This window comes from Pteropus medius, unplaced genomic scaffold (assembly GCF_902729225.1).
Source record: "Pteropus medius unplaced genomic scaffold, Ma_sr-lr_union100, whole genome shotgun sequence".
Taxonomy (NCBI): domain Eukaryota; kingdom Metazoa; phylum Chordata; class Mammalia; order Chiroptera; family Pteropodidae; genus Pteropus; species Pteropus medius.
The window spans coordinates 1619051-1639254 of record NW_024344240.1 but is presented as its reverse complement, the minus strand read 5'-3'; the positions used below and the strand labels follow the sequence as shown (position 1 = coordinate 1639254).

Below are 20204 nucleotides of genomic sequence, written 5' to 3'. Positions count from 1 at the left end.
TTCCAAATACTTTTGAGGGTTTACCTGGTACCCAGCCCTGTTCTAGATGCCAGGGAAATAGCAGTGAACAAAATCAGACAAGATCAGACAAAAAATCTTGCCTTATAAAGCTTGTGTGGTAGTGAGGGAGTCAGATAACAAAGAAAAAAAAAAGTTTAGTAAAATAAATAGTAAAGCATGATAAATAGTAATAAACACAAAAGAAAAAAATTAAGTAGGGAAGAAAAAAGGACAAATGGGGAGGAGCAAAATTATAAAAAATTATAAAGTGGCTGGGATAGATGTTAAAAATACATAGTGATCTATCACCAAACATTATTTTTAACGTACTATAGCTAATGAATCAGGTTCTTCTTCAATTATTTTGGAAGCAAAAATTTGTAAACCACCTACCTTGGCACTAGAAGCTATTATTTTATTATCTTAGGAAATTAAAACTGCCATTTTGTTTAGTGCCCTAGAGGATGTCCCCCTGCCCCAGGCACACACCCCAGAGCGGCACACTCAGATAAGATTTCAGATGGCTGAGTTGTGCCTTTCTTTGCAAAGTGGAAAGAAGACACCCCTGGAAGACGATGAGCGAATGAAGAACAGGAAGGGCCACAGGTACTTCCTCAGGACACACAAATTTGGGGATTAAGCCTCTTGGAATTGACTCCCTGAAACTATGCATACCCACGCACCATGTGGGAAGTCTGCTTGCACCTTGCAAGGCCATGTCTTCCCCAGTTGAAGACTACTGGTCTCTTATGGCTCCCGTCTCCCTCCCAGGACAAGGAGGGGCAGAGAGTCCTGGGGTTGCTTCCAGACCCTCCAGACTCTCCCCATGAATGTGCTCAGTGTTTTCTAGACCAAATTGTCATCAGGGACAACTGAGCTCAGTACCCTAGACTGAAGAACAAGAGAGAAGTGAGAAGAGTCCATTTTGCATGGATATTATCTGGAAGGAAGAGGTAAAAATGTTAGAAGACTCTCATCTGGACAACGTAACCTCTGGGACTGCAGACTCTGCTCTTCCGGCTGAGGCTGACTTATCCTTGAGCATCTCGTTGGTCCCACGTGCTTCCCTTCTTCAGTCTCGCGTGATTTCTGAAAGGTGGAGGACATTTTCAACTTGCTACATCATAAAGAGAACAACCATGAATAGCCATAAAACTTGCGTTTGGGTGTCATCTGCTTGCTCGTATGGCTCAGAGGATTCCTAAAGTTCTTGTGGGCAGGCGGCAGCACAGTCCTAACTACCTCCTCTGGGCAACAACGGTGTTTCGGGGCATTGTCAAGTTCATCGTGCCCAGCAGACCCACCCTGGGCCCCTGTAGCCACGCGCTGTGCTGTGAGCAGCCCTGCCCTGGCCGGAGGTCGTGCCCTCTGAAAGCTCATATTCTTCGGGTAGGAGATGGCAGCAGATGAGAGATGCTGCTGAGCAGTTCATTCCCTAGTAACACAGGCAGAGTTTAGTTGCCAGCTACCTCTGAAATAACTGGTCTCTCCTAAAAGCCCTCATTAACTGCGGGGTGCTGCAGAATCCTCTCCGCAGGCTTTTAAGGGCTTCTCTGCATGCACTCGGTTGGTATCCAACCTCTACCCCGGCTATCCTCTCATGAAATCGTGTCACAGAACAAGCAACTCACGATGTAACGGCCCCAATATTTGAGGTTTTTTAAGGCCCGAGCAATGCTTCCTTAAAACATCATTGCTGGCAACTTGTGAAATAAATGCTTATGAGACCAGTCTAATAACTACAGAAGAGGAACGATGAAAGACCACGAAGCAAGCTCAGAGTAAGAATGTTAATTGGTCCTCATCCTCCTGAGTCTTTTCATTTTTCTGAGCTGAAGACGATGCTCTGTGTTCCTCAATTCAGCGACAAGGCAGCATGCAACAGCTGGATCAGAAACAAAACACTTACATTCTGGTCAATTATTTAGGGAATATAGTGAAACCCGGAACGTAAATGAGAGCTTGAGTGCTCACTGGGAAAGGGCATGTGTTGCTTACAGTGTAGAAAGTCAGTGTCTGAGTGTGGAACTGGGTTGGTACTGAAAACTTCATTTACGACCCAAAGATTTCCCGTAGTCAGATAGAAAAGCTGCAATCAGTCGTGTATCTTTTACAAGTGGAAAACAAGTCTGTATTTGTACGGTAAATGTTGCTTTAAATCTCGAGTAGCTTTGTAATTAATTCCTTCGGGTCAGTGAGAATCCTTGTCAGGATATTTGCTAACAAGAAACATTCATTTCTTCCAAGAAGTTGCTTGGCTGTGCTGTTGGAAGTTGGCACAGGAAATACAAACGACAGGGTTTGCTGGCTGTGGGCTCCCCCATGGAATCTCATAGTTAACGCAGTTTCTGAGGGTGGGTGAAGAGCCGTGCTCTGCATAACTGGCTTTTCTGGACAATTGATGCCAAATCTTACTTGTGCTCATTTCTTGTTCTCATTTCAAGACTTTTTAAATTTATTTTTTAATTACAGTTGACAGACAGTATCCTATTTGTTTCAGGTGCACGATATCGTGGTTAGGCATTTAATAACTACCAAGTGATCACCCCAGTGAGTCTAGTACCCATCTAGCGCCACACACAGTTATCACAATGTTGACAATATTCCCTATGCTGTGCGTCACATTCCCGCGACTATTTTTATGAACTGGCAGTTTGTTCTTCTTAATCGCCTTCGCCCTTTCTCTCATTCCCCCAGCCCTCTCCCATCTGGCAACCATCAAGACTTGAAGACCCAGCTTATATGGAATTCAACTTAATTGTCCTGCGGGTCACCCAGCAAGCTGTGCCCCGCCCCCACCCTACCCACGCCACCCACGCTTCTCCTGTCTGCCCCGTCTCTTCTAAGGCCACTCAACTGCAGATTGCATGGAAGTTTCCTTTTCTGGCCACCCTTTTCTAACCCCTCCGGGACCTCTCCATGCCTTTTCTATTACTCCTCTTCTTTTACTGACATCCCTCTCCTTACTCTGCTAGAGGAATTACTTAATGCAGCATCTTCTCTTACGTTTTTCTCACTTAAGTGAATTTTGGAATGCATAGTTGCTTTACTTCCTTGACAGGGAGGTATGATTACCTTTCTGCAAACTTAAAAGCTGAAGGGCTTTCCTACTGAGTTGTTTTTAAGTTTTTGTTAGGTCGTCTTTTTTTTAATTTTGTTATTTAAAACATTGGACATGATTAAAAATAAAAAAAAAATTTTTTTTAAAAACAGCTTTCAGAATCTGTAAACTTGCCCTCCATTTACACTTTAATTTATCCCGTTACTAGAACTATCTTCCCATTCTGGCAAATGAGAGGTGTTGGTATATGCACGAAAAAACATTTGTTTTAATATGGATACATCATGATCTCATGGACTTGTAGGCGTCTGTTGCCAAAAACCACACTTTTGTGTTCCATCCATAAAGGATTCTTGAGGTTTTCAGTCTCTTAATTACCTACTTTTTGATGGTTCCTCCTTAATAGTTACAGTTTTTGTAGTCTGTCTGGTTCTGCAAGCTTGATAATCTAAGTTTTACCAATATGTAATATTTTATTTTAGAGGCTTGCAGATTTTACAGCACACTATAGAAAGCACAGCTCATTTATAGTGCCATTCGCGGGGGTGGCCGTATGTCCTGGTTGAAACAGTCCCTGTTTACACGAGTCGCCCTGGCATATGTTCCGTCTGGTTAGGCTTTGTCCTAGATATTCTAGTTTTCAAATGAAATATTAATAGTTATATTAGGATAATCTAGGATGAGTAAACTGACAGTACTTTAAGCTGCTACCATAGTTTCCTCAAGGTGTGTGAGATGTGAATGCGATGAGTAGAATTCACCTTTCAACATACAGTTAAATCTGCAAGGAGACCAACACTACCACCCTCTTCTACCCAAACCTTTAAGGAGACAGTGTAACTAGCACCTTCCTTTCAAGGACAGCAAGCAGGTCAGTTGATGATTTAAAAGGCAGGAGCTTGGACAGGGGCGGCAAGGATGGCTAACTCCTTCCGGAAGCGCTGAAACTGCAGCTCCTGCCAGCCGCTCAGGGCACCAGACCACGGCGGGCAGACTGGGTCAGCGGAGGGCACCCAGAAATGCAGGTGATGGGCCACCTCCAGGGATGGGAGAAGAATCGCCCACGGAGCTAAAACACCAGTATTTGAGCAGTTCATCAGAAGCTTTCGGCAGAAAACCAATTAATTTATTTGCAAACATGGTTTGATTTCTTTAGTCCAATTCATGGAATTGAAGTAAAACTTTTAGATATTCTAAGTTAAAACTTCTGATCTTACTTTAAATGCTGTAGTAATTCAGTTAAGAAGTAAATGTTAAAGATAAAATCATTTGTTTTGTGGTAATAACATCATATTGTGGTTTAAAAAAGGATAATATTCTTATTAAGAAATTTGCGAACAGACATGTACTTGGAATTCAGGTGCACAAGTAATTTATAATTGCCTCCCATTGTTTTAACAATGAAATTAGAAACTCTAGTTTTCAAAACTTATATCTTTCTACACACACACACACACATACACGCTCTAAGGGAAATAAACTAGAATATTTTTCTGCCTTTGGGGTTATAAACATTTGTGTACAGATTTTTGCGTGGACGTGTTTCCACTTCTCTTGGGTACGTGTCTAGGAGCGGAGTCACCGGGTCCTGTGGTAACTCTGTGTTTAACCACAGGAACTGCCCGTTTTCTATAGTGGCTGCACCATTTGACATTCCCACCTGCGGTGTAGGCAGGTTCCAGTTTTTCCACATCCTCACCAACATTTGTTATTATCTGATTTTTTTATTCTGGCTATCTTAGTGGATATAAAGTAGTATCTCACTGTGGTTTTGATTTGCATTTCCCTGAGAATATTTTTGTAGTGAGGTTGGTGCTGAAAACAAAAAACTTCAGGCTGACAGCGCACATTTTCTCTCTTTGCTTGTGCCGTCAGTCAGAGTCAGGGACATTTCAGCCTTTACAGAACTACTTTGAAAATCATTCTGTTTCCTACAATGGTTATGAGCATTTTTATAAATGAGTCGTCTACATTTTAGTTGCTTTGCATTCAAGATCGGTTTAAAAAATTTAAATCAAATCATGCAACAAAGCATCCCCAAAAATCATCTTTTGAAGTAAAGTCATCTTTTAGTAAATGGCAATAATTGAAAGCTTATAAAAAGGAGAAGATTGAAATTTGTGCTCACAAAAGCAAGAGAACTGGACAAATTAAATAATGAGAGCTCAAATGTCATACAAGATTTAATTTTCAATTTTATAGTTTCCTTTTGAAATATATCAACTTGGGAAAAGACCCTTTTGACAGAGTTTCTGGTTTTAATTGAACAAATTTATATTCTGCACCAGAATGAAAAGAAGTTGATTTGTGAGACAGCCTAAAAATTTTACAGCATTTATATTTGATGAAAAGACTCATAAATAGATGCAATTTATGTTTTGTGTCTTATAAAATTTTTGACAAAGAAAGATATGCTGAGTGGAGGTGAAATAATGCCTGGGAGAGTATTTGGGCTAAACTACCTCATACATGTCCACTCTTTAGCAAACTTGCTAGGTGTTTACCGGCACCTGTGTTGAAAATATATCTATAGTTAAAAGCACAATTATTTATCAAGTCAATTAAAGTAACAAGAATTTCAAATTTACTAACCATAAAAACTAATTCTGAATGATATTGTATATAAATTTATGAAAATAATAAAACCATATTGAAAAAAATATGTATTATACTTATATTCTTCCCAAAAAATACTAGTGATGTGGTATATTAGAGACAGACGTGGCTAAGGAACAGATTCATAAGAGTACATGAATTTATACCAAAAACGATGATTCTGTTAATATTACATTTTAATGTTCAAATCACCAATATAAAGTTTTCTTTCTATTTTTCTTTAAAGCATGCAGATATATGCTATCTTTATTTTTATAAATCATTTTATTTTGAATACAAATTTTAATTGAATCATTTTATTCACAAATGTGCATATTCATAATTTTATTTTTAACACTTCCTTTAACTTCCAAAAATGCTCTTATAAGCGATATGTTCATTCGACTTTTAATCAAGGTCATCTTCCTTCTAAAGTCTCATCCATTGGTCATCAGAGTGAAGGAGCAGATGTTTGAGGAAATACCTAACCTGATAAGAACTTCTCTAACCTGACCTTTAAATGGTCCCTTTAGCCACTGTTTATTCTCTATGGCAAAATCTTTTCAGTGTCTCAGATTGATTCCTCTCTCATGGCTTCTCTTCTTAAGGTAGTGTCCAGGTAACTTATGTGACCTGGGAGGAAAAGGATAAGCTTCAGGCTGCTCTGATCTCCAGGGGGATTACCTGGAGATGGTCTCTTGCCACCTGGTTGTTTTGTGCCTCACAGGATTCCTGTGCTCATGTCTGCACAGTGATCTGATTGATGACACTTTGACTGAGCCAGCCTTCCCTCCAATGGAGGCAGAAGGATAGAGCAGGTCGAGGACTAACAAGAATGTCTAGGGCTAAAAGGGGTCACAGCTGCAACAGAAATTCTAGGCTAAGTCATCTCTTTCTAAATCACTATTCACTGAAATGTCTGTCTTAAGCTGAGATATGATAAAATATCTTTCACATACTATGTACCTACACACACAGAGACACACACTCAAACAGACACACACTGAAAGTTCAGTGTGCCTGTATGCCTATATACCTGTTAATGTTAGAATGCCATGATATAACCAAAGCTTGTTGTAAAGTAATTAATATTTTTTAATGGACGACGAGAAACAGGAAAAACGAACTAAGATTAGTCATGGACATGAGGATCGGAAAAGAAAGATAGAGGCTATGATTAAGACAGAAAGCATTGAGAATGAATATTCCCAAGAACAGCAATTCCATGCAGACCGGGAGACGAGTCATCATGTTGCCAGACAGGAGATGAAACTTTCTTTGCAAAAGACAGATGCCCATGTAATATGGGTGGCTTGAGGACAGAAGGCATGGACGTAGATTATATGACTTCTCAAAGGTCTTTCTAACAATGCAATAAATATTTTTTAAGGAAAAAAATGGATCTGGCAACAAGATAAGAAGGTTGATATTTTGGGGAAGGGCATAACTGTATGCCTAAGGACAAGCACATTATTTTAAATCTAATGTTATTTAATGTCACTATAGCCAGTAGCAACTATAATTTTTCAGTCCCTAAGATGCCAAGTTCTTTGTGTGTTTCTTAAAATTTCCTCATTTTTTTTTTACCATTGATAATATTTTTGCTCTCCTTTATACTAAATGCACATTTTTCCATTTTGGGAATAGATATTTTTGTTAATAGTATATGTACGTGTTCTATTTTAAACACTTAGTAAGATGTGTGTTTTAATTTACACATTTATTCATATTAGGCTGTTATATTTCCAGTTGATTTCATAGGTGGACTTGATGCACACTCCTACTACCAGGATCATGTTGAGTTAAAGCCTGTTAACCTGTAAGTAAAGGTGTGATGAGATGGAAAATATTAATCCTTCTAACTTGGTCAAAACTAACCACACTTGAAATAATTTGGACCTGCTGCTACTAATCATTGGTTTAATTTTCCACTCATATTTAAAACACACCTTTCACATGTCACCCAACATCATCATTATTATTATCCATTTTAAAAGGGATTTGAAGTGGGTAACATGATTTATGTTTCTAAAATGATTTTTTGCTTATCAGTATTTTATTGCCAAATAAGGGAGGAAATGATTATTTATTCTACAGCACAAAGACTAAATATGTGTATCCGGGGGCAGCGTGGCTGAGGGAAAAGGGGAGAAAGACTAGATTAGAATTCAGTTTCTACACTTGTGGTCTCGGGGGCCCTTCCTTGTCGTCTCTGAATCTTAGTTCTCACCTGTAACAGGATTTCATAGGTGGAAATGGAGAATGGATTAAATGGGATAAGGTATGTATGGTATATGTAAAGTTGCCTATGATTGTACCTAGTACTCAAATATTTGACTATCCATCCCTCAGGGCATGGAAGAAAGTCAACAGCCATAAGAAAAACCACCTCAAACTGGACAGATTTCAGTTAAGTATAAGAAATTGTGGTCAACTGGTTTATAAAACACTAGAAAACAATAGATATAGTGACTCCATTCCTAGAAAACTCTAAGCTGCAAATAGATAACTGTATAAAATAATAGCTATTATATGCTAAGCCCTTTGTATATGTTAATGTTGGTTATTTAATCCTCATGAAAATAATATGATGCGGTAAATAATAGTCCCCCTTCACAAAGAAGGAAACTCAGGTCCATAGAGGTTAGACGACTTAGCCGAAGTCCCGCTAGTAGTTAGTAGGGAACTGGGATCTTCCCTAGATGGTAAACTACTACCCACCAATGCCTTTCCTATTTTTTCAGCCCAATGTTCTGTAATTCCATGGCAACAGAGGAAATTATGTAGACCAGTCACTGGTGTAAGAAACACGTATGAAAGGCTTCATCTGCTGCCTCTTTGCCGTGGTGGTTCCTGCCTAAATCTGCGACTCTCACATGACCTCTTTGGGGATGAGAGCCCCGAGAAGCCTGCATTGGCTCCTCCACTTCCCAGGCTGAATTAATTTTATTCTGGTAGAATGATCTAAAGGAAACACAGCTCACGAATCAGCACTGTGCCTGTCCCATGACAGACGTGTAAATAAATGTTGGTTTTTTTCAAAGCAAATCCAGTTTGGAAAAACATTCACCCTACATAACGCTCTGAGGCTAAGCAGTCACCACCTCATTACTCATGCTACTGAGTGCCTGTAAATGACGTACTCCAAAAAGTGATGCTTGTGGATTTGGGGAACTTGGTCAGGATCGTGACAATAGTAAAGATGATTCATGCATTGAAAATGAGAAAAGAATAGAAACAATGCCTAGTGATGATGACGAGGGTCTTATACATACTTGTTATGCAGGTGATGAGTGATTTCCTTCACCTCCACTGTGAAGAAAAAAAAAACTCAGCAGAGAAATTGCAAGATGAAATGTTGGTCAGATTTAAGAAAGATCTTTCTATTACAGAAGGTTATTAAAAACCGCAGTTGATTATTGTCTATAATGGAATCTCCTTTCTCAAATGACACATGTGCATCCATGTACCTCAAAGAGTGTTCTCTGTCATGGCCCAGAGGCAAGAGATTTTCATCTATGCTCCCTAAGGTCCCGTCCATCTCTGTGAGTCAGGAACACATGAAACGTCTCCTTAAGACACCTAAAAGGCTTTGATCAACTCCCTACCTCCTCAAAGGGTTTTCTCAACCACCCCGTTCAGTGTTGAACTCTCACACCTTTTTAGCTGAATGTAGCATCAACTACAGGCTGCAGAAAGCGATGGAACAAGTTTCTGCTTTGACAGATTATGCATATTATTATGTCAGGTGAATACGAAATGCCTTTCAACCATGAAGGGAGCGGGAATCTGAAAGATCAAACTAAATCTGAATTAAAATCATGGTGCATGAAACAATTTAAAAGGTCAGTATGTGTGCTCCCCATAGGTATGCAAATATTGCAGTTTATCCACTTGGCATCAGTCAGCCTGCCTGATTGCTTTTAATAAGGCCTTTATATTGGATTCTGTTGTACCCAGTTCAGTGATGCCATATCATCGCCCAGCAACAGATTGAAAGAAAAGCCAATCTTCTGTACTAAATTGTTAAAGAGGGGATGAACTCTGGTTTTTGATTTTCATTAAGTCTCTAAGCTCCATGGGGTATAAGGCCAGATTTTATGAGGAAGCCACTTTACTAAGGGGATCAGGACAATCTTTAGCATATGCCCAGGCACATGTCTATGGACAGCTAGGCACAGGCAGACAGTCCATTCACAGATAATGCCGCAGACTTGTCCAGGAAGCCTTCATTCTCGTGTTTGATTGTGTCCTTGCTCATAGTCATAACATCTACTTTCTTAGGGCCTGCAGTCAGATTGTGTGTGAACTTGTGTATCGGGGGTAACGTGTTAGGGGTGAGGCCGTTCACGTATGAATTTGGTCTTTCATGCTTTGTCTCTCTTTAAAGTAAATGATATCAAGCCCCACTGATTAAATAAATTAGTTTGTTACATTTACAACTACTATTGATTACTTACGATGTGTGTACTAGGCCGAGTGCTGGGTGCTGGAGACATAAAGCTGAATAATACTTTAACCTCCGGTGGCTAATGATCTAAGAGAGGAGACCTACGTAGAAATAAGTAGATACGAAACAATGTCCCTGAGGCAATCTTTTGTAGAAGGGGGAATATTTACTTCTCGCTTGGGGAGATGACGCCTGAGCTGACTGGAAAGATGACGACTTGCATGGATGCTAATTTGCTTGGTTATTCTGCTAAGGACAAAGTTAAAATTTGTGACTGTCCAATCTGGCATTTGCCATAGTTCTCACATAAACTGAGCAAACCTCTGAGGAGGCAGATGTTTCAGCAGAGCTAGAATTTGACAGTTCCCAGCGGGAAGACCCAGGGATCCCCAGCACCCATTGCTCCACCATCAAAATAACCTCACTCTTCATGCCTAAAGCTATAGAGATGCTTTCGGCGGTTGTGGTCTGGGTCCGCCTTGGGGATAGGTGACACACAGGTCAGGGGTAGCCTGTACTGGGGTCCATCATCTTACCACGGTGACCAGTGAGGGGGTGCGACTCTCAACATAACTACGACACGAGTCCTCACCAGGATCTCCTCCGTTGCTGCTAATACACACTGATTCTACGTTAGGGGAGCGAGGGCTTTGAGGGGATACCTGCACAGCAGCTAATCGTGCAGGCAGCAGTGGAAGAAGGCTAACAAAAGCGTATTTACTGCACAGGAAAACATGGCTTGGCACGAACCGATGAGGCTGTGAAGATGTGAAGCATCGGGGAGCAGCTAAATCACCTTAAAGTTTGTCGAAATCATCAAAATGGTTAGCAACTGGTGGTGGGAAAGCTAAGCTGCATGTAGCAGTAATTCTTCACATAGAAATAATAGACCAAGGCGGTTTAGCGAAGAAAGCAAGCTGTGGAATTTCAGAGCTGAGCCCCACAATAGAGGTGGAGAGATCTGATGATGTTAAAAATTTTCACGAGGAAAACGCTCCATGGCTGTAATGCAGAGAGTCTTGATGAAAAAAGCTTCTCTCAGCACTGCCAGCCTATCTTTTTCTAAGTTTTCCGAATGAGAATTTGACTTTTCTCTGGTATCTGGAGGCTAGGTTTGGTTTTGTTTTGTTTTGTTCCACAAAAATTATTACACGCTCTGTGGCCACTGCTGAGTGTCTGCTATTGCAACTGAGCACTAGGAGACAGACCAGGCTAACCCCCGTCTGGGGCGGTCAGTGCCGTCAGCTTCGCTCCCTTGTCCTCTGCTTCCCGTAGCCCAGGCCCCGAGGAAGCCGCCCTCTGATGGCAGTACGCGACATAAAGCCAGAGATGATCGCTTCCATCTGCCCTTTGCTGAGAAAAGCCGCTTTGTATCAGAGTCCCTATAAGATGGTGCCAGGCCATTTTGCATTTATAGCCTCTATATTAAAAACCTGATAGGATGACAAACCAAGGCTGTGTGTGTGTCTGTGTGTGTGTCTGTGTGTGTGCGCGTGCACATGTGTGTGCATACATGCACATGCGCACACGTGTAGGCGGTGAAAATGATGTGCTTTCAAACTCTGTTTTGAAAACCAGTAACCACCACCAGAGTGTTGGAATCCTGGGGAAAGAGAAACTCTATTTCCGTTGGAGTGCCAGGTACTGAGGGCATGTGACAGCAGTCTGTGGCCGTTGGTGGCCATCTCGCTTTCCTAAAGGGAAAGAGAATGACACCAGCCCAGAGAGGAGCTGGCCGAGCCAAGAGGCCAGCAGAGACGATTCCTGCTGACGTCATCCAGCATCAGAACAACTGATGAAGCCCCAGTACTACATCGCTACATAACTTCTCAAACTGGAGGATGCGCAGCCCCAGTTCTGTGCAGGCAGGATGCAAAATAGAGTATCCAATGCTATATCTTTCTGAAGCAGCAGGTTTATTACAAGATTTAGAAGAAACAGGTACTTTATTACGAACTATCCGTCCCCTCCTTATGGAACATAAGAAGAATACAGGAGGGGAGAAGGGCCCTGGGAAAAACAGTCCAGTCTCTGAAGTTTCACCCAGGTGGGGCTGAGCAGTGGACCTGTAGAGAGGGTGGCCTCTCCTCGTCCCCCACGGGACTCCAGGCTGCTGTCCTCCAAGCACACCAGGTGTTTGGGGCACGATGCTTCTGAAGGCCACAGAAGCCAGCTACCCTCCAGACATGAATCCTTTGCGGAGAATGCCACACGGCAGTTTGCACACCTCCATCACCCACTGGACAAAAGCCCACAGGTCCTCGCACACACGCAGTGCGTACTTCTTGCACTGCTGCCACCTGCAGTGGCTGCGTCCAGCCTCGAGCCGACCTCCCCCACCACATGGCCTGGCCTCCTGGCGCTCAGCATCTTCGAGTTAGTTCAGCATTTAAATTGCAGGGATCCCGCTTGACCTCCCCGGAGTCCTTGATGGGAGCCCTGCCTTGGCCGTCCCCAGACTAAAAGGGCCACATCCTGTTGCGTTTCCCACGCCGCTTCGTGGACAACCTAAAGCAGAGCTTCCTCAGTACAAAGTCCCGGCTCCTCCTTGCCGCCCCGCGGCCCCGGCTGGTTCTCTCCCGGGTTCCACCGTTGCTGCTGCTGCTGCTGCCGCCACCGCCACTGTGGGGGCTGCTGGGGCTGGCACTTGGGTGGACAGGGAGACCCAGGGCCACCCTGGGGAACTGGGCTAGGGGTGGCGATCCTCAACTCCCGGCTGACCAAGGGACCCACAGGCTCTTCAGCCTTGTCCCCTTACTCTTGGCCCTCCAGGCACAGCCTGGAGCTCTCTGGCCCAACCTCCTGAGCTGGGGAGAAACTACGGCTGTTGAGGTCAAGGGAGCAGCAACGGAAGGGCCTTGCCAGGACGCTGCGACACTTCGCTTGGTGTTTGCGGTCCTCAGCATGACCTACACATAACAGTGACCATCACACTGTTATATTTCCTGGTGGTCGCTGAGTACTGGATCTGGTCCCACTCGAATCCCAGATCCATCATTTTCCTCACTGCCCCGGGCTCCATGTCCCCGCAGGGCGGCTCACCGTATGGCCCGAGTCCCTCTTCCCGGCCCTCCTTGGGCCACGGGTCGGGCATGACTTCGGTCAGACTTCCTCTCTCCCTGGGCTCCAGGCTCATCAGTTTCTTGAGGAGGCTTTGACATCCAAAAGAGACGTCTGTCTGGCAGCAGCTGGTCCTCTCCCTCGAAGGGCAGGGTCGCGGTGAGCGTGTGGTACAGCGCCACCCCCAGGCCCCGCGGGGCCGTCGTCGTCCGCGCCCAGGAACCGTTCTGGGCTGCAAAAGGGAGGCGGCCACACAACGCGCTCAGCTTGCTGCCACCGAACTGAGCGCTCAGTCCAAAGTCCGCAATTTTGACGGTCCTCTGCGTGTCGAAGAGCACGTTCTCCGGCTTCAGGTCCCTGTGGACGAAGCCCTTCGGGTGGCACTACTGCACCGCGGACACCAGCGGCCGGGACGTGCCTCGGGCTTCATCCGCTGTCACACGGCCACGGTCCTCCAGGTAAGGGAACGTGTCCCCTCCACTCAGGTGCTCCGTGACGAGGAATGGGGACTCCCTGGTGTCGATCACTTTGAACAGCTTCTCGCCATTGAAATCTCTGGAGGCTAGGGGAGCCCTGCTGACAGATGACTTTGACAGCCACCTCTGTCCCAATCGGCATGTGCCAGACCATCCTCACCTTGGCGAAGCTGCCCTCGCCAATGGTGTCCAGGAGCGCGCAGTGGCTAATACAGGGCTCCTGGTCACCAGAGATGGCTGCATGGTCCTGTGACATGGTGACTGGCTAACCACACTAACTGACAAGGCTAACAGTGCTAGCAACTGTGCTTACTAACTATGCTAACAACACTAATTACACTGTGCTAACTCAGTAAACTAACTATACCAACAATACTAACTATACTAACTAGTAATGCTAACTAAAAAAAAAAAAATTAGGAAAAATGAGAAAAGCACAAACAGAATAAGGAAAAGTGGAGAAAGAAAGCAAAGGAAAATAGAAAAAAAATAACTAAAAAGAAAAATGAGAAAAAAAGAAATGAGTAAAGAGAAAAAATAAAACGGGGGAAAATTAGAGAAAACAGTCCAACAGGTCACCACAAATTGGCTTCCTGGGCTATAAGGACAAAAACCTCTCCTCAGCCACGGCGTTATATAGTTTTTTTGTAATTCCATCACAATGGTGTTTGATGAGGTCAGAGCAAGAGACGGATGAGTCACAGCTGAGGATAAAATCATGGTGGTTTTCTTACTGTTTGGTCTCAAGACCCCTTTACTCTGAAAAAAAAAAAGAGGACCCCAAAGAGCTTTTTGTTTATGTGGGATATTAAAGATTGATATTTATTAGAAATTAAAATCTCAAGGATGCTTCGGTGTCCTTTTCATTTAATTTGAAAATCTATAATTATAATATGTGTTTTCAAGATCTTATAGTGTCTTCCATTAAAACATTTGTTTTTTTTTTCCTTAAACTCTCATTGGTCTCATAATAATACTACAACTTAACCAATATCACGGTATTATAAGAATATGTCCTATTGCATAACATACAATAAGGTACATTATTAGCATCTATAAACGTGAAAGGAAAATAATATTTTCGCCAGTAAGATCATGAGCAGATTTCTCATCAGAGGGCAGTGGGTTGATATATTCAAAGCATTGAAAGAGAAAATCTGTTAGTCAAGAATCCTATATCTGGCAAAACTCTCCTTCAAAAATAAGGGAGAAATTAAGGCATTCCCAGATAAACAAAAACTGAGAGAATTCTTTACCACTAGACCTGCCCTAACTGAAGGGAGTCCGTTGAGTTTGGATGAAAGAACACCAGACAGTAACTGAAAGCCTTAAAAAAAAAAAAAAAAAAAAAAAAAAAAAAAAACTCTATTAAAGTAAATACATAGACAATTATAAAAACTAGTACTAATTTAACTTTGGTTTGTAGCTTCACTATTTGTTTCCTACTTGATTTAAGAAACTAATGTATTTAAAAACCCAATTGTTATCCAAGTTTTTGGACGCAATGCATTAATGTGTGATTTTGTAACATTAATAACTGAAAGGGGGTAAAGCCAGAGTTATACAAAGAGTTTTTATATGTTATTGAAGTTAAACTGATATAAATTCACATGAGTGTTATAACCTTAGGACATTAGGTCATTCCTATGACCAAAACATATTTCAATAATAATTAAAAAAAAATAAAAACCAGCAATCACCATTGATATCTTAGAAACCACAGCTAGAGGAACCTGCAGGTTACAACCTGCATTTACCCCTCACTCCTTCTTGACCAAGTACCTAAAGACTGATAAAATGATAGCTCCCTGTCTTATCCTGTTTTTGTTTGTTTTGACTGGCTTTCACACTTCCATATTTATCTGTCTATGCTGTCTGTCCCCTGTGACAGGCAGAGTAAGGTGTCTGTAATCTACTCATAGCCGCGGCTGGCTCACTTTTCCCATTACTGAGCATGGACTTCTGTTGCCTGAGAGCTTCCATCAGCCCCTGGAAATGGCAGGCACTTACGGGGGCATTAACTCTCCGGGCGTGTCTCAAAAGGGCAGAGCACGACAGCTGTAATGTGCTCAGCTCCCTCTTAGTTGTCCTAAGGGAGGGGGCGTCTTCATATGCCTGCCTTACTTAGCACACAGCGGGCAGCCCTATGGGCTCATTGCTCTGCCTAGCCTTGGAGCTCTTTCCCTTCATCACTAGTGTTAGTAACTTTTTGATCCATCTTAGGAAACGATTATAACACTTTAGAGATTATGTAAGAACACACCCCAATGTGTAGCTATTTGACCGAGTAGCAATAAAATGACTGTTTATATGGCTCATTCAGTTCAGACTCATCACGATACTAACAGTCAGCTCAAGCACCACTGTCTTTGCTGGGAAGGAACGACGCCAATGATAGTGCAGCCAGCCACATGCAAGAGGGTCTGCCATGACCAATGGTCAGTCATCTGCCCTGTGCCCCAATGGGGACGTGGAGACCTCAGCTAACATGTGACCTCATGCACTGCCCCCAGAACCTTGTGGATCCTGGTTGTCATGCTATCTTATGAAGCACACGAAGCCGTTTCCAAATTGAGAGAGCCTGTAACTGAATGGTGTTCTCCAGGGAAGCCTTCAATTCCTATCTTTCTCAGAATTCTCAGGATTCTCCTCATTGTCATTGATGTCAACGGCAAGAAAGTAGATATACGTAGAGGTGTAGAGATAGGGACCACCCCCCAAGAAATTAATTAATGTAAGTAAAAATCATTTTGTTTTGTCCTGTCTCCAAAGAAAGTATACTCTGATTTTAAAAAGTTTTAAAAGGCAATGTACATAAACCAAATTTTATATTAATGATTAAATAAATATGATTTTTATGTTCACATCAAAAAAATGTTTATAATCTCCACGTTATGACAGGTTCTGGGGAGAAACGAGCCATAAAGAACACACAAAACACAGAGAAAAGCACATACACTTGCACACACCGTAGAGATAATATAAGGAGACTCAGAAAAGCAATAGAAAAAGAGACAATGACAGGCCTATCAGGGGACACACTTCGAAATAATATCACTATCTTATTATTTGATTTCATTCTTCCTTGAGGGTAGGTATCCTCAGGTAGCTGCTAACAGATCTACAAACATCTGTTTTCAAAAAAATGGTCTTAAGGATCTCAAAACTCAAACTCCTCTGCCCAGACACATCGATCCATCTTTTAATGATAGCATCATTAAAAGAGTGACAACTAGACATTGTGTGTCTCCAGAGGTGGTGCAATAAGAAGACATCGCACCTCTCGTGAAATATCTTGCCACAAAGTCCAGCCTGATCTTGGACTGAAATTATAAAAAACACAACAACAACAGAGTAAATTAAATCTCACCACAAAGAAGTAATCAGCCGAATGTAGAATGCGGTAAATGGTACAGAGCAAGTGAAAATAAAAGGGGTGTGTGTGGGAACGATTACCGATTAAAAGAGTTTTAAGAGACGTACTAGTCAGACGCAATGTGTATACCTCGTTTGAATTCTGATTTGAACAAGCCAACTGTAATGAGATTTTTTTAGACGGTTGGAAAAATGCAAACATGGAGTATACAGTAAATGATATTAAGTAATTGTTGCCTGTTTTGATAGATATGCTACTGAGTAGATAATGAAAGAAAAAGAAATTCTTATCAATTGAGCAGAGTTTCTCAACCTCAGCGCTATTAGTTCTGGGCCAGATAATTCTTTATAAGGGAGCTGTCCTGTGCATTTGGGGATATTTAGCAGCATCTTTGGCTTCTATTCAGTAGATGCCAGTAGCACCGTTTCACACACCCCACCAAAATGTGACAACCAATTGGTAAATGTCTCCTGGTTAAGAATCATTGAGTTAGAGAATCATAGAGATGGGGTGATGAATAACATGACGTAATGTCTAGGATTTGCTTTTAAGTACTCTTGTGGTGGGTAGATGAAACTCGATTAGCATAATTTTTGTTTTAGTCAGAGCTGGATGGTGAGTACATAGGGATTTATGATACCATTCTCTCTATTTCTGTGTATATTTGATTTTTAAAAATCAATCTGTAACTAAAACTTAAGGCGGGGTTGCAAACAGACTTTCCTTCCAACGCTTCCTCTCGAGGTTGCTTCACTGTCTTCTTGGAAAACTCTCAGACACGGTTTCCAGAGTGACAGTCCAGACTTCCTACCAGCATCGTAGGAACAGACTCAGTCTCTGTCACCGCTTTACCGATCCGTGTCTCCAAAAGCAGAGAATATTAGCCATAAGCTAAGCCGACGTGAAAGATAAACGTAGTAGGTACCGAGATCCCCCACGCCCCTGCCAGTACTATCACTAACGAGGAAAAACGGCTTCCCCCACCACCTCACCGCCATTCGAGAAGAGGTCCGCCTTGTTGGGTGGGTGAACAAACTTCAGGACCTCAAGTCTTCCTTGTAACTTATGGTTGTATAAACGTACAAAAACTTCACCATTATAATCTCATCCTTTTATCTTTGAAGTCTCGGTTAAACTACTGTGGGCGAAAGGGTTAGACACTGGGCTGTGTCTTTCAGAATGTCGAGAAATGGAAGAGCAGAGAAATGCGACATGAAGGTAGGGAGAGAACCGAAGGACCCCAGCTCCGGAGGTGTGTGTGCAGGAGGAAACAGAATTCACAGGAAGAGGAGCTACCAAAAAGGAAAACGGGGAAGCTGGAAATGTCTTAAAATAGGACTAAAATGCCCATTCCATGCTACGTGAAGGAGTCGTTAAACTGAGTTAACGGAAGAGAATTGCTAGGTGGGGATATAACCTAAGTGCAAAACACAGTCTCCGCTGCTATGAGGCTTATAATTTAGTTGGACTGAGAAAACGTCCATACCTGAGAGAAACGATCAGAGCACGAGTAGTGTGAAGCAGAATGCCATTAGCTCCCCGTGGGGTACAGCTGACAGCATCAGAGTCACCGTGAGTGGGACAAGGAAGCAATACGATTAAGGTAGGAGCAGAAGCCTTCCTAAAAAAATTCAACTGAACCTCAAATACGAATAGGATTTAGATCAGCTAAGACTTTTCTCAGGAGAAAAACAAGAGCAAAAGTACTCGACAAATACTAACCATCACCTTCCAAAGGCTACTACTGCCCAGTATAGAATCAGAATGTGCACAGAATCTTTGTCAAACATGTGAAGACAAGAACGACTGGCGATGGGTGTGTGCATTCCAGAGAAATAGAACCAGCAGGGTATGTGTGTAGCTGTATCCGTATTGAGAGCTGAGGGGGCGGGGGTAGAGTCTGAGAGATTTTAAGAAATTGACTCTTGTGCTATTGTGGGGGCCGGCAAGTCTGAAATCTGCAGGGAGACCTGGCACACTGGAGACCCGGGGAAGGGTTGCCGCTGCAGGCTTGAATTTGAAGGCAGAATTCCTTCTTCCTCAGGGGACCTCGACTTTTCCTCTTAAGGCCTTCAACTGATTGACTAAGACCCACCCACATTATGAAGGGAACCTGCTTTATTCAAAGTCTACTAATTTAAACATTAATGTCACCTACAAAATAACTTCACAGTGACGTCTAGACTGGTGTTTGACCAACTATCTGGGTACTATGGCCCAGCCAAGTGGACACGTAAGATTTACCACCACAGGATGGGATGTAGGTGAGGGATGTAGATCAATGGTTACGTGGTATGAAAACCAGACAAGGATGATTCTTGAGCAGTCAACCAACAGGATGCTCTGGAAGAGTAGGCTGGGCCTGTATCAAGGAGTTTGGAGATGTAATACTCCCCTGTCATCTTTACCCATGGCAACCAAAAGCAATGCCTTGACATCACTCCGCAATTGCTACGTGACTGGTACTTCTCACCTAGGAAGCCAGTTCCGTACTTAAATGTCTATATCTGTTTGCCATTCCCTAATCTGAGAAGCCCGGGTTTCTTCTTTACTGCTACAGTCATATACACGGACAGTTCGAGTCGTACCTCAAAGCTTTTTTGCATTTTGAAAAGTCTGGATGTTTAGAAAGGAAATTTAGTTTTCGGTTTTGAAGTGTTTTAAAGCAACTCCTATTTTCTGTTTTAGGTCGAAATAAGTAATGACATCGACTCTGAAAATGCGGCTGCTGAACTTAGGAAGCAAAGCCCCACTGACAGCTCCTCTCAGCATCAACACGTCTCACTTTTTTCCAGAAGATGGACTTGGCCCTCCCTGCGTTCCCACAGACCACAGAGTTCTTCGGTCACAGTCTGTGTATTATTAGCATTGTGCGCTAGATAACTTGTAGGTGCTTGGGTGGGTATTTTTTGGTCCTTTTCTTCTTATATAAATACGAATTGAAAAAAATTGGTTTTTAACTTTTAACGATATTTAACAGGAGGCATGGAAAATGAAAAAAAAAATTCTGTAAAAACCTTCTACAGACAATTCTATGAGAATGTTGGTTTGTACTGTGGAGGTGTCAGGTCAGGATTGCCGATGGCTGCAGTGACCCTCGGCCTGCTGAGGTTCACATGGGCACGCATTACTTGGGGTTTCTAGGCAGAATGTTCGACACAGTGACAGCTGATAAACGGGTACAAA

The 20204-nt window shown here is 42.6% G+C and overlaps 1 protein-coding gene across 2 annotated transcripts in view; it reads left to right on the top strand.

Annotated features, from left to right (window-relative positions):
* The window catches only part of NKAIN3 (sodium/potassium transporting ATPase interacting 3), a 479207-nt gene extending 459291 nt beyond the window's left edge, over positions 1–19916 (top strand). The window contains exons 6-7 of one of the 2 annotated variants that reach the window (XM_039868857.1): positions 7406–7475; positions 19707–19916. In XM_039868857.1, the coding sequence (XP_039724791.1) occupies positions 7406–7475; positions 19707–19716 (80 nt within the window). In that variant the 3' untranslated portion in view covers positions 19717–19916. The remainder of the gene's footprint in view (positions 1–7405; positions 7476–19706) is intronic. The other variant, XM_039868858.1, reaches the window with a different exon arrangement.
* The last annotated feature ends 288 nt before the right edge of the window (positions 19917–20204 follow it).